The sequence below is a fragment of the Anopheles stephensi genome, chromosome 2, assembly GCF_013141755.1.
Source record: "Anopheles stephensi strain Indian chromosome 2, UCI_ANSTEP_V1.0, whole genome shotgun sequence".
NCBI classification, from domain to species: Eukaryota; Metazoa; Arthropoda; class Insecta; order Diptera; family Culicidae; genus Anopheles; species Anopheles stephensi.
In genome coordinates, this window is record NC_050202.1 from 75,393,006 (window position 1) to 75,405,661 (window position 12,656).

Sequence of the window (12,656 nt, forward strand, 5' to 3'; positions counted from 1 at the left end):
TGAAGCAACATTGCTAGCGGTGTGCTTCCTTCGATCTCTATTATGTGTTCATTTAGTTTGAGATAGTAAAAGAGATGATAAAACAGCGCACAATCAATTCCACCAAACGAATGCTGTATGGTCACAAACGTGTAAGGGAAGGATATTAGTGCCTGGGCGTGAAGCTGAAGATGATGATTGCCGAGCAGCCGACGGTAGGTGTAGAGTTTTGCGAATGCTAACCGCCTGTGGGCGGTACGGAATTGTTGACCGTAGTCCAACCCGTACTGGACATACGATGCCTTCCGTGTCGATGTGACTGCCCAGTACGATATCGCATGATAGCGGAACCATTTCTGCAGCACGGCTATTGCGCTTCCGTCCTTTAAGTATCGATGCTCTACCAGCACTAGCACTTTGGCCGTCCAAGGCATCGGTCCCACATTGCGAAACGTTACCCGAAAGGCAGCGTAAGAAGAGTTCTGCAAAACTTTGCACCATTATACACGGTTGTGTGTGTCATAGTAACGTTTCTACACTTACCAAATTCGCGACATCTACGAATAGCACAACCAGACAGGATTCATCCAATGGGCCAATGCTTGTGTGGCCATCAAATACAGCTTTCGGATAAGGTAGTGATAGAAACCATTCGGCTAGGTTTTGCCTTTCGAGACCAACCAGATACAGTGCCCGAATCGAGTGATCGAACGCATCGTCCACAAACGACACTAAACAATCGGATGATGTTTCGAGAGCTGCTATCTGCAGGGAAAATAAAATAGTAGAGAACGCTACTAGAGTCTTCATTCCCAAGCATTAGATTCATGCCTGACTGACTGTGATTCCTTCCTTCCTATAGTTACGCATAGTTCTTGTGGGCTTTCCTTTTAATTACAGCGACTAATTTCCCTCTTACAATTATAATACAATTTACTGATTAATTCAATTCAGCATCATCAATAATCGACTAGTATGGAATTAATTGGTGTAATTAAACGCAATTCTATTTCTAAGCTACCTTGACAGAATTACAACAGAATCATGTCGGGACTAAGGTACAGAAGCTGTTAGTTGATATTTTACACTATTTTGCGCTCGGTGCAGGTTCAAAACTTCACTAAGACACTGTTCTTGCTTACGCGGTGTGATTTCTTTGCTGCTTAAATGCTTATCTAAAGCTGCCGGAGCGTCCTAACGCTGTTTACTCGCTATCTAGATTGATTTGTGAAAAAGTTTTGGCATGGTTTGCTACGTTGATGTGATGCTAAACGAAGCAATCGGTAAATAGGATGAGATGGCTCTCCACAGAACGGGGGCACACTCTCGCCTGACCCTGACACGATCGGGCGTACGGAGTGTTTTTCTTTCGCATCTTTCGCAGCACAGCCACTGGAACAGAAAGGAACACACAGAGCAAAAGAGAACCCAGAACGGGTAGTGGCAGTAGGCATCTTTCAAGGCTACCGAAGGTGCGATAATCCAAGTTCCAGAGGTCATCATCGCAGCAGCAGAAAAGAAGAAAGTAAAGGCGCCATACGGGAGCAGTGTGAGCCAGCGCAGCAGACGGAGGTGGCGATCTCCGAAGATCGATCAGGTATCGCATAGCCAGGCGCGAGTTTTCGAGAAGAGCCGATCCCTCTACCTACCTACCAGCTAGACGATCAGCTGTGTGTGAGCACGAGATCGCGCTGGTGGGAGATTCGGACCGGTCGTCGGAACCGTGCGTTGCCACAGTACGCCATTCGTCTGGTGTCCGTTGGATCGTGCAGTTCAGGTTTTCTGGCTTGGAATTGTGAGGTGTGTAGACCTGGTTGTGTGTGTGTGTGTGGCTCCTTCAAGATTTGTGCGTTTAATCTCGTGCATGTGTTTGTGTTGAATTTGTTTACAGGTTGAGCGTTTAATATATTGGCCAACGTTACCGGCAGCAACATGAGGACACTTCAGATTTCCAGTATAGTATTGCTATGTCTGGCGCTTACGATAGGTAAGATACTGGTGAGCAAATAGCTTTTGGGCTATTTAAAGCTTTCGATCAAACGTCAACAGAGTGCAGATGAGGCTCGCACAGATTGTTATGATCGAACGGTGTACGCGGCCACCTTCCATCATGCCCGGCGGCGTCTGATGTCATCCGGTGGCATATAAATTAGCAATGTGACACCCGATCCCTGAAGGTCGCATGCGTTCGTTTCGTTCCGAATTGATTGATTCAATTGAACCCGGTTAAACTTGCAAATGATGCATCGACGAATGCACGGAACACTACCGGTGATCGTTGTTTTGAATCGGCCGACCGATGTCTGATGTTGAAGGTCGTTTGGAAACAACGGACAAATCTTGATCGGAAAGTAATGTGCCCAACGATCGTGGTGTTGTGAGTAAGGGCAGCACAGTTTCGTGCGGTGATCGGTGTGTATAGTCTGATAATTAGTCTCGATCGTTTATATACATGTACGACCGTACATTTAATTTATTGCTTTTACTAAAGCGTTTGCGTTTCTTTCCGCGTATTCCTGCTCGACGGAGTGTAACAGCAATCGCCTGACCTTCTTGACACCGACCAACACAGGGTCCATTTCGTACGTTGAGGATTCATCTTTCGTATCAATTAACGCCTTGTCGCTTGATGCTTCGCTCCGACGATCCGGTGTGGTTTCCACTGCCAGCACATCAAAAAAGTGGGGCTTGTGTGTTTTGATGCACCATTTCCCAAAACAAACGATCGCTAAAGTTCGTTTTGAGTGTAATCCAGCGCAACATCCACTATCGGCTAGCAATCATTCGACTTGACACGTGCTTGCTCTAGAATCGAGGAGACTTGAGACGTATTAAATTATTGCCAAAGGGTAGCAAGCAATCAATTCTAGGAATGTCTCGTAGAGTATGGAATGTTAAGCCTATTTCACTTACTTACCTGAAGCATGTGACGTGCCGTAGGCTCATAACATTTTATTTAATATCCCTAAATTGGCCACTTTAATCGCAAATGTCGCACGCAACCGTTCCATTTGAAAGAAGGGGAAAGTAGCGAGTTGAATCGATTGAATTTGTACTGATCATTATCATGACGCCGGGTGAAAGTATCTGGCGAATACTTTTCCCCGAGTGGAAACACCACATCCATTCACAATCTCCTTCTCTCCTTTTCCCCCTTTCCAGACGCCCAGTGGTTCGGCAGTAGCAAAAAGAAACAGGAAGAGGATCCCAATGTCGCACTCCTTTCGTACGCACCAGTCGACCCGAGCGTGACACCATCCTCGACGATCGCCACCCCGACCAGTACCACACCGATTCCGTCGACCACGACCAAAAAAGGATTCTTCGGCAAACTGTTTGGTAGTGGTTCGAAGAAGGAGGAAAAGTCGACCACAACTACCACTACCACCACGACCACGACGACCACCACCACCGTAGCGACACCCACCACCAAGAAACAGGGCTTCTTCAGTGGTCTGTTCGGTGGCAAGAAGGACAAAACATCCACCACTACCGTTGCTCCATCGACGACGGCCAAATCGGCGACTACCGTAAAGCCGGGATCTGTGACAACTACGAAGACATCTGCCGTTCCTACCGTCGTGACTACGGCCAAAACACCGGCCTCTGTTGCCGGTGCTACATCGACTACGGCAAAATCGGTGTCCACACTGTCGACTGGTGGTGTTTCCTCGACAACCACCACGACGACGCCCAGATCGAAGGATGCTTTCCCAGCACTTCCAACGTCGCGCAGTGGCAGTCCCACGCCGTCACCCGTACCGACGTCAACCGTTGCCAACGCATGGACACGTACTCCACCGACCGTACAGCCGGGCGGTAAGCCTGGAGTGAGCTTTGTGCCAACAACACCCGGAACTCCGGGAACTGCTCAAAAGGTGAGCAGCACAACTGCGGCTTCGGCCAGTGCCGTTGGAGATGGGCCCGCAACGGACGAGGAGCTGATGGCACTGTCTGAGCTGCTGTTCACCAAAGACAACAACAGTCCTAGCAAGTTCGTCACCATCAACTATCAGAAGCAGACGTCCTCGTTCGTTAACACCGATGAGGCACCAAATCCGTAAGTTTACTGGCGCGTTTCAGAGATGGCAGAGCAGATGCTAGTGATTTCTTCCTCTCACTTCCAGCTTCCTGACTGTGGATGAGCCAAAGATCTACGCCATTCCGACGATCGAAAAGATGCACGCGCTCTTTAACAACTACGAGCTGGATACGATGACCAATGAGTACGTGACACCGCTCGAGAAGAAGGAAGAGAATGACTTTGTCGATGCACTGCTGGCCACGAACGTGATGCGACAGGCAATGCTGTTCCTGCAGAAGAAGGGCATCGTGACGGCTGACCCCAAGACGCACCACGAGCTGCTGAAGACGATCTGGTTCACGCTGTACTCGCGCGGCAACGGAAAGATTGGCAGTTCCGGGTTTGAGCACGTGTTCCTGAACGAAGTGAGCAATGGGACGATGATTGGGCTACACAACTGGCTGTACGTGTACGACATGGAGAAGGCCGGCCGTATCGACTACAAGGGATGGAACAAGAAGATGGAACTGGGCACGGTAAGTACAACCGAGAGTACTGCCTCTTGTGAAGTGATCGCTTTGCTAACCCTGGTCTTAATATTATCTACCCTTGCCAGAAAGGAGAAATTGCAAAGGTTCGTCTAACGTTCGACAATCTGCAGAAACCGTCCAACTCGCTGTTTGTCGGTACTTCGCCCGAGCTGGAAATTGCTCTCTACACCGTATGCTTCCAGCTGCGACCGGACAAGGAGTGCCCGCTGGCGATCAATGGTAAACCGTTCACGATCAAAACCTTCACGTTCCGGTACCGGGGCAAAAACTTGATCGGTGGCGCATGGCCAAACATTTAAACGGTTCGCCGATCGGCTCTACAACTGACCTCCTCCTCCTCGCTCACATCGAACTGGGTGTGAAATGGGCTGAGGATATCACTATCTGTATACCGTCACTTATAATCGTGCACGATACTAATCAAGCATATTACCTCATTTTTTAATGAAATAAAATAAATATCTTTTTACCTAATCTGGTTTTTGTTTATTTTAACTAAATGAAAGAGCCATTATGTGATCTGAGAGGTATTACAAGTATTTGAAATCTAAACACACATCACGACAGCATAAAAGAGCTATTAAAACATAATAAATGGTCTCTTTGAATTAATACACGTGAATATTATTCCACGTGCGTTTACTACACGCATCAACCGAATTTTCAATTTAAAATTTTGCTTGAAAACCAAACTCACCGTCGTACTTTCTTGTGTGTCGTAGATTCGCACACGTTTTCGAACTTCACTCGCTACGTCGAAAAAGTTCGACACACTTCGGAAACGTTCGGGCTTTGCGTTTACAGCGCGGTCGGGTTCAGTACTTCCCAAAACCAACACGCACAAATAATCGAAAAAAAATAAAAAATACCAAGCCGTGAGCAGTGTCGGACGTGTTTAGGTACATCTCGTGCCATTTTACAGTTTTTTTCGCGTGAGTTTCAACTGGAACCGTTCTAAACGTTTCTCCAGCTTACTGGCAAAGCAAACGAGTGCTTTAGTGCATATAATAATGGATTTATTTTATCCGTGTGCATATCGTGTACGTGAAAACCTGTGTTGAAACGGGCGCTACCTAGAAAAAGTGAAATTCTCCAGTTGTTTGGAAACCCGCACCCGTTAGAGAACCGAAAGTAACAGTTTGTAACCATTTGAAACAATAAAAATCATTTTGGTGATGTGTGAAAGCATGTGGCATGGTAGCAGGGCACGCAGCTCGCCATAGATCGCTGCTGCTGCTCCTCATACGCAAACGCTTGCAAAATCCACCAACGCAAACAGTTGGAAAAGCCGCACCTTCTTGAGGGCTTTTCACCGATCCTGCCGAACGGTAGAAGGAGTAAATGGCAAATCTCATGGCTTGAGCATCAAGAAGCAGAGTTTTCCAAAAGGGGTCGTGAAGTGTCCTTTCCGACGTATCCAAAAGGGAGGCTGCATCTGTTTCATTCACGCATGCACGCACCACCCCAAAAGATACGTTTCCCTCAATTGTTGGTCCTCCCCGGGGGTGTTGAGTTTGTGTGAAAAGTCACGGCATTTGTGTGTTTCGCTTCTTTTTTTTTACATGTTGTGTTACATCTGCAAACTCTGTTCCCTTTTAATTGGAATACGGACGAAGTAAATTGAATCCACTTTTGGGGGACTCTGCATAGGGGTTCCCTTTTCGGGCTTTTTAGGTTAAGAGTCGGATGGTTAAGCAGACTAGTTCGTCCCGTACGTCACAGCGGATGAATCACGGTAGCGGATTATCCTTCCGGCAGGATTACTTTGATTACGTAGCTGCTCACCACGCAAGGCGTGCCAAATACATGTGTGCGTGAGCTATGGGAAATGGGATGCTGCTGCGATTTTGTGTCGCTGTGTGTGTGTGTGCTGAGTATTCACTACAAACGAAGAAGAGGAAATACCATTGCTAGGATATTTTTTCCGGTTCTGCTCTCAAGAGGAAACATCCCGTTTCGTTCTGCAGTGGCTTCTTCCTACGCAACGAAACGGGATGAACACATTGTCCTGCACTACCACAGCGAAACCGCCGAGCTGTCAAGGAGCAATGGAAAAGCGAGTCCTTAACGTCCAGCATCCCAATTTGTACTTCCGAAGACGACGGTATCGCTAGGACCTCCGTTCCCCAGTAACTACATGTGCCGTGTGTATCAATGTGTGCTTGTGTGTGCGCGCGTGTGCTGAAACAATCGCAGCATCCTTCGTTTAATTCTATGGTGCTTGTTTTGATTGTCCCATTGGTCCCATTTTCTCATTCCGTTTCCGTTTAGCTGCCGGGAAATTGCTTCTTTTAACCAGTGTGAGTGCGCGCGTGTAATCACGATGAAATATTTTCGCGATTTGCGGCGGCGGATGAAGATGCTAGTGTGCGAGTGAGCTTCAAGTTCCGGGTGCACGGTATCAAGGCACGGCTAAGTTCGGCAATATTCACCCCAGGAAAAAAAGGATCAACAAAAATAGTTGTTATACAGTGTGCGACGACAGTGGTGGTGTGTGTGTGTCTGCGCGCAGTTTTGGGAGGGTCCAGCTGCGTATGTGTGCATTACGGAAAAGCTGAGCCACGTTCTACCGTAAATATATGTGGTATATTTCCGAATTCCGAACGTGGCAGTGTGAAGCGTGCGATAAGCGGAAGCTGTGGAAGCGAGAAAATCCTTCCCCAAGTGCACAGTGGTGGGTGAGGAGCACATAGTGCTGAGGTTGTGGTTGTCGCGCGCGTGTGTGTGTGTGTGGCTGGCGTTTCATATCGACACCGTGTCTGAGAATGCGTTAGTAAGAAAGAAAAGCATACCAGCGGTTTTGTCGTGTGTGGATAAGCTAGGTCCGAGAGATAACCAGCCGTACGCCCGCCCAACAAACGCATCTAAGCACGCACGCACGCGTCTGCACCAGGCGGCATCAGCGGAATTCCTGTCCCCTTGTGCTTAGGGGTTAGCGGAGGAGGAACGAGGTAGCGAGAGCAGATATACCCCTCTGACCGCACCTTCCTGCCTGTCGCAACGCAATGCAGTACGGAAACGTGATCATGGAGCATCATCAGCCTGCACCGTCGTTTCTGGTGCAGCTGCTGCATTCGGTACCGCACATCAACATCACGCTGCACCGGGTCAACGATACGTTTAATCCGAACAGCACCGTTTACACCGAGGTAAGTGTCGAGCGGTTGGATCAAAGTTGTAGCAGTTGTACTGCTCGCTTTCGGCCAAAAGGGTTTTCAGCAAATTTCCTCCGGTCGTTAAGGGCATTCTCTTTAGGCTCCGATCTAGTGAGCTGTTTTGGTATTTGGAGAATTTAAGAGCAAAACATCAGCTCACATCATCTTGGTGGAGAGAAGAACTCTATTGGGCCAGCATCCAATCTCTCCCACTTTCTCGCGCTTTCCGGAGAAGAAAATTGGCTGGGGCTCGCGTGTATACGCGCTAGAAGAGAAACTTACCACAGCAATGTCAACATTATGTCAGATAGCAACGCCTGATTCCTTCTGGCCCATACTACCACAACACAGACGGCTCACAGTTTATGTAGTCCTCCTGCTGCTAACTGTGGAAGAAAACGGTGAGATGTCGTTTCCAAGGCGGCAACATGATGATGATAAGTTAATGATTGATTACTCTCCCCATTGGAGTACCTTTCCCCTTTGGTAAATAATCAACTGCTGACGTCACTCGAATACTCATATTCTGGATCGTGTGTATGGATTAAGGGGTGAATGTTTGTTTTTTTTTCGTTTTATTTGTATTAAAACATTCAAGAATTCTCCAAAAACAAATCGTTGGCTTTAAGAACAACTGTAATTTTTATATAAGGAAAGCATTAAAACCGTGTTAAGCAATGCCTATGCTTTACAAAAAGGGATAGTTCTGTAAACATCCTTAAAATAAAATTTATTTTCTTACTTCTGGGACTAGAAGAGCATCCACACGATTATATGATCCTGGATGGCAATGTGTTTAGTAGCGCCTGCAGTTTTTCATGACCATTTACCATTTTTATTTCCCACCGGCAAACACACATTCTTCGGAAATCCTTGATGCCATGCTCTTGCTGTGCGAAGTGGGAGGATGGGTCATCCCAAAGCGAGAGAGAGAGAGCGAGAGATTGTGTCAGAAAACGTATCCTTCTTCAATAATTCTACGCAAAAAATATGCTACACTAACACCAGCGCACGGTACGCTGGTACGCACACTGTGACGTATCCTTTCACGCAATTCGCTCTCTGGCTGTATGCGTGCAGTTTTCTTGTCCAATTCGCATCACCATATCCTGACACTCTTGCTGCCGGGATGTCGGAAAGACAGCTAGCAACAACAAAAAAAGCTTACACTGCTAATCATGATGCTTTTCTGTGCTTGTAGATTTTGTTTTTTTGTTTACATAAAAATCAACGCGAAGTGTTGTTAATTGCTGAGCACCCTATGCGTTTCTATGGGAAACGACAGCGCGTAAACTGTTTCACCCAAACCCAAATCGTCCTGTTGTTGGTTTGTTGTGCATCGGTAGAAGTGTATCGCACTCTATACACCGCGCTGTTTGCACGCTTGTGTGTATGTGTGTGGGTGAAGGTCGTAAAATGGTTCAATATCCCCCAGCGCCCTTTCTCATAAATGTATCTGTTGGTGTGCGTGAGCATACGTACCAAACACACCGGAAACGCGTACGGTCATTTAACTGCTGAAGGAAGTCATCCTCGTGCACGATGTCGTCAGGTCCTGGTGGTAGTAGGGGCCGATGACGCCATAAAGGATGGCGTCCCCTGGAAGATTTTTTGTTCGCTTCCTGTTAATCCGTTCCCGTTCTGGGAGTTATTGACGATGCAGGAGCAAAAAACAAGAGCAACAACATGATCAAATTTGTTTAGCGACCCGTTTTTCAGTATCCTTTTTGGGAGAGTATTTGGATCTACCTTGCGAAACCTATTTTTAGGACACATCTTCACGGTTCAGAAATAGACTACATTAAAATAATGATACATTCCAGTAATGATGACGGACGTGTTCCCCGCTTTGAGGGTTGGCAGCAATTGGCAGAGCTCTTGGTCGGGTTGGATGGGTCTAAACGAACGCGTGTGACGTAAGTTTAGTTGCTTCCGAATGGATGGGTTTCGTTGTTTGCCCAGGTGCATACCTCCCCGAGGGACATCACACCGTCTCACTTCCTGCCGCCTACTTCAAGGACCTTCTATTTCGATTCCAATTTTGCTGAGCACTTTACGCTCAATGTCTCCCCGAGACGATGCAACCCGCCCGCCATAGGGACACTCGGAGGAAGAATAGGCGTTGTCTGAGGGTAGTACCTGTAGGTAGCAGGTTTTTGATTTTGACGCTTCGCCCTACGAAAAACCGATCGATTGATGATGATGATGGCGTTAAGAGAACAGGCCTTGCAAAATGCAAGTGGCGGTACCCGGCGGCTTGATTGAATTTATTTTCGCGTGATTGTAATTAGTTGATTGAATCGATTTCGCCAGACCGGGCCGGTTTCGCCCAACTCCCCTTAGATTCCCTGGCCTATCGCCCCGTAGTGTGCTAATGTCTGATAAGTCCGTGCGTACGTTTCATGCGTTTGTTATCGAGAGGGTCGGACCTGCATTATCATCACGCAGTGTGGTATGGTGTGTTACCTACATCTGCTGAATAAGTGCTTCCTTCTGACCACGAACTAGTCAAACCAGTAAACGATATTAAACACATCAAAATACACCCTCCCATTCATGGGTGTCGCTATCAGCATGTGGTAACGCTTATCGGGTCGATTATTTTTGCTATTCATGACCGATACGAGCAAGTGACAGTAAACTACGTTAAATTAATTCGTACCGGTCTTCTTATCTTATCTGGTGCTGTAGCTCGATTGTGTCACCTTCTTCGTTGAACTGTAATTGCGAAAACATTGTGCTGTTGATTCATGTGCAAGGTATGCATTTTTAGACTTGGACTTGGTCCGTTGGGATTCGTTGTTGGTTGAAGTGCCGGCTTTTCACACGGACGGAATGACCTCACAGTTGCTTATCGTATCTACATTATCCAAGGTTTGCAACTCTTCGGATATTTAAGACAATTTTTCTGTGAAACGGATCAGTTTGACGATCTCAGCAAATGACTTTCAGTCTTTGCTTGTATTAACGCAATGGTGCGTGTTATGGGAATAAATCACCAACGCAAATCACTCTAGATATTAGAATCTTTAAATCTCAAATTAAAACCCCGTTGCTAAAGCATGTTTTTGATTAGCTTAAAGTTTATATCAAAATACGTCACCTTTGCAGTATTGTTTTCGCTCACTTTATTTCTTGCCTTTTGCATGTGCCTGCAACCCACAACATGCCAAACCAAAAATAGTTGGTGAAACGGCAAACAGATCTATAATTGTCTCGCCAGGAAGTATGGTCTCAAAATCAGTGTTCTACCCACATCACGCCGATCGCATATCGTAGAATGAAAAATAGAAAATTCTCTCGCTCTATGTAATCTCCACCAGCGTCCAATGTGTTGCGAATGAAAATTCTTCTACCGAAAGTATCACACCAGAGTGAGTTTATGATCACTGCGCTAGAAAGGCCCTTCGAGATTGGGGCGCTATCGATTCCCCGCTCTCACTGTTGTGTCCCTAGTCCTTTTTAAAGACCATCGCATTAACGTCACTTTGTAGAGATTTAAAATTTTATTCTGGTGAATGGGTAATAGTGGGACTGGCAGACAAACCAGGCTAAGGCTCGTCGATTAACGACGTTCGCTCGAGACAGATTGACGTTGATGGATCGAGACGGATTTCTTTCTGAATCACGTTCACATAAGCCGTGTACTATTTTTAGGTTATCATACTTTAAATTCTCCCTAAAGCATTGGGAGATTCAATATCTACCTTTTACCGTTTGATTTCTTGCTGTTTGTTTGGTTTCCCTCGCCTGCTAAGCCAGCCTTTTATTTGCACTTTTATCAAATAATGCAAAATTCGCATTTTTTTGCTATAAAAAACCCATAAACAAAAATCACACAGCACTATACAATTAATAACAGAAACAAACCTTCCCCGAGCACCGTTGGAATTAAGCGCACCAATGTGTTGCAAACAAAAAAAAAACGAGCTACGAGAACCCGCTGGCTCTGCGAAACGTCCGATGCCGAATCTGAGCGTGAGCAGCATAAAATGCTTCCAAAGCCTCATTTCGTAACATTCTTCCTGTGTTGGCGTTCCTCCCCAGTATTGTGCTCCAATTTCGTTGCGGGACCGCTTGTGGTCTCGCCTGAAATCGCCCGCGGTTTCTGATTACTCCCGAACGCGCGCTCGTACTGCGGCCACCAATCGGACAAACCGATCCGGCCAGCCCTTCACTCCCCAATATCGTCGTTCGAAGGAATGTGTTTGTGTTTGGCGATCTAAAAACAAACCCGTGGGCACCACTATTTGTGGAAAGCGTGTGGGGACTAAAGGCGGGTAAAATTTTCTATTAATTTACGCGGAACCGCTGCTGTTTTTTTTTTTTTTTGGATCGGTGTTGATGCGTGCCGCGCGTTGTTGAAGATCGATTTTTGGGATGCGAATCGATACGTGAACAGCGTGGAGCCTCTCGGTGATGGTACGGACGTGCTATCTCGGTCAAACTCTGTCGTACAGCTGCCGGAAGCTTTCGACAAAGCGCAGTTGCTCTAGTTCGTGAGTTCTCTCTCATCTTTCAGCGCGTACCCGGCGGCTCGGCACGCTCGTTGCATCGTTGGTCACGTTTTGCATCGCATGCAGCACTGCGCGGCTCTTGCCTGGTGCACCCTGATAGTGTTCTGGCGGCAGTGCAAAGAAAAAAGAAACGGTTACAGAAGCAACTGTAAGTCTAGGGTGCACGCGCGTTAGCAAGATTGCGATAAAAAAGCCTACAATGGACAAGTTCTTGGCTGGTAATGCTGCGTTACCAGATGATATGGGCAAGGATGGAAGGATGCTAGCTAACATTTGCCAACGAAAGGTCGGTAAAGATTGTGGCTTGCTCTGTTACAGAAATGCAGTATCGTATCGTTTTGGTTTCCTTTTGCAGTCGCATTTCCGGTTTTAGATATTGCATCTTTGTTTGCGTGTGGTTGCGAAACTGTGCTGCTGTATCGTTAGGGAG

General features: G+C 46.8%; 2 protein-coding genes across 6 annotated transcripts in view; both read left to right on the top strand.

The window, feature by feature from the left end:
• The first annotated feature begins 1,257 nt into the window (after positions 1-1,257).
• On the top strand, positions 1,258-5,023 carry LOC118507653 (poly(U)-specific endoribonuclease homolog). The gene is made up of 5 exons (XM_036046422.1): positions 1,258-1,779; positions 1,871-1,966; positions 3,142-4,039; positions 4,107-4,539; positions 4,620-5,023. The coding sequence occupies exons 2-5, from the start codon at positions 1,912-1,914 to the stop codon at positions 4,851-4,853; spliced, it is 1,620 nt and encodes a 539-aa protein (XP_035902315.1). The 5' UTR covers positions 1,258-1,779; positions 1,871-1,911; the 3' UTR covers positions 4,854-5,023.
• Positions 5,024-5,322: 299 nt separating this feature from the next.
• Positions 5,323-12,656, top strand: part of LOC118507654 (protein tweety-2-like) — a 42,774-nt gene continuing 35,440 nt past the window's right edge. Inside the window, exons 1-2 of one of the 5 annotated variants that reach the window (XM_036046430.1) lie at positions 5,323-5,486; positions 6,826-7,703. In XM_036046430.1, coding sequence (XP_035902323.1) covers positions 7,560-7,703 — 144 coding nt within the window. In that variant the 5' untranslated portion in view covers positions 5,323-5,486; positions 6,826-7,559. Of the gene's footprint in view, positions 5,487-5,663; positions 5,686-6,581; positions 6,699-6,825; positions 7,704-12,656 lie in introns of those variants that run through there. The other 4 variants (XM_036046425.1, XM_036046427.1, XM_036046429.1 and 1 more) reach the window with 4 other exon arrangements.

Bases quoted from the DNA above. Each gene is read 5' to 3' on its own strand.
- LOC118507653 (XM_036046422.1), top strand. From the start codon at position 1,912: ATGAGGACACTTCAGATTTCCAGTATAGTATTGCTATGTCTGGCGCTT. The intron at 1,967-3,141 runs GTAAGATACTGG...CCCCCTTTCCAG, and splicing joins ATGTCTGGCGCTTACGATAG to ACGCCCAGTGGTTCGGCAGT. The intron at 4,040-4,106 runs GTAAGTTTACTG...TCTCACTTCCAG, and splicing joins ACCGATGAGGCACCAAATCC to CTTCCTGACTGTGGATGAGC.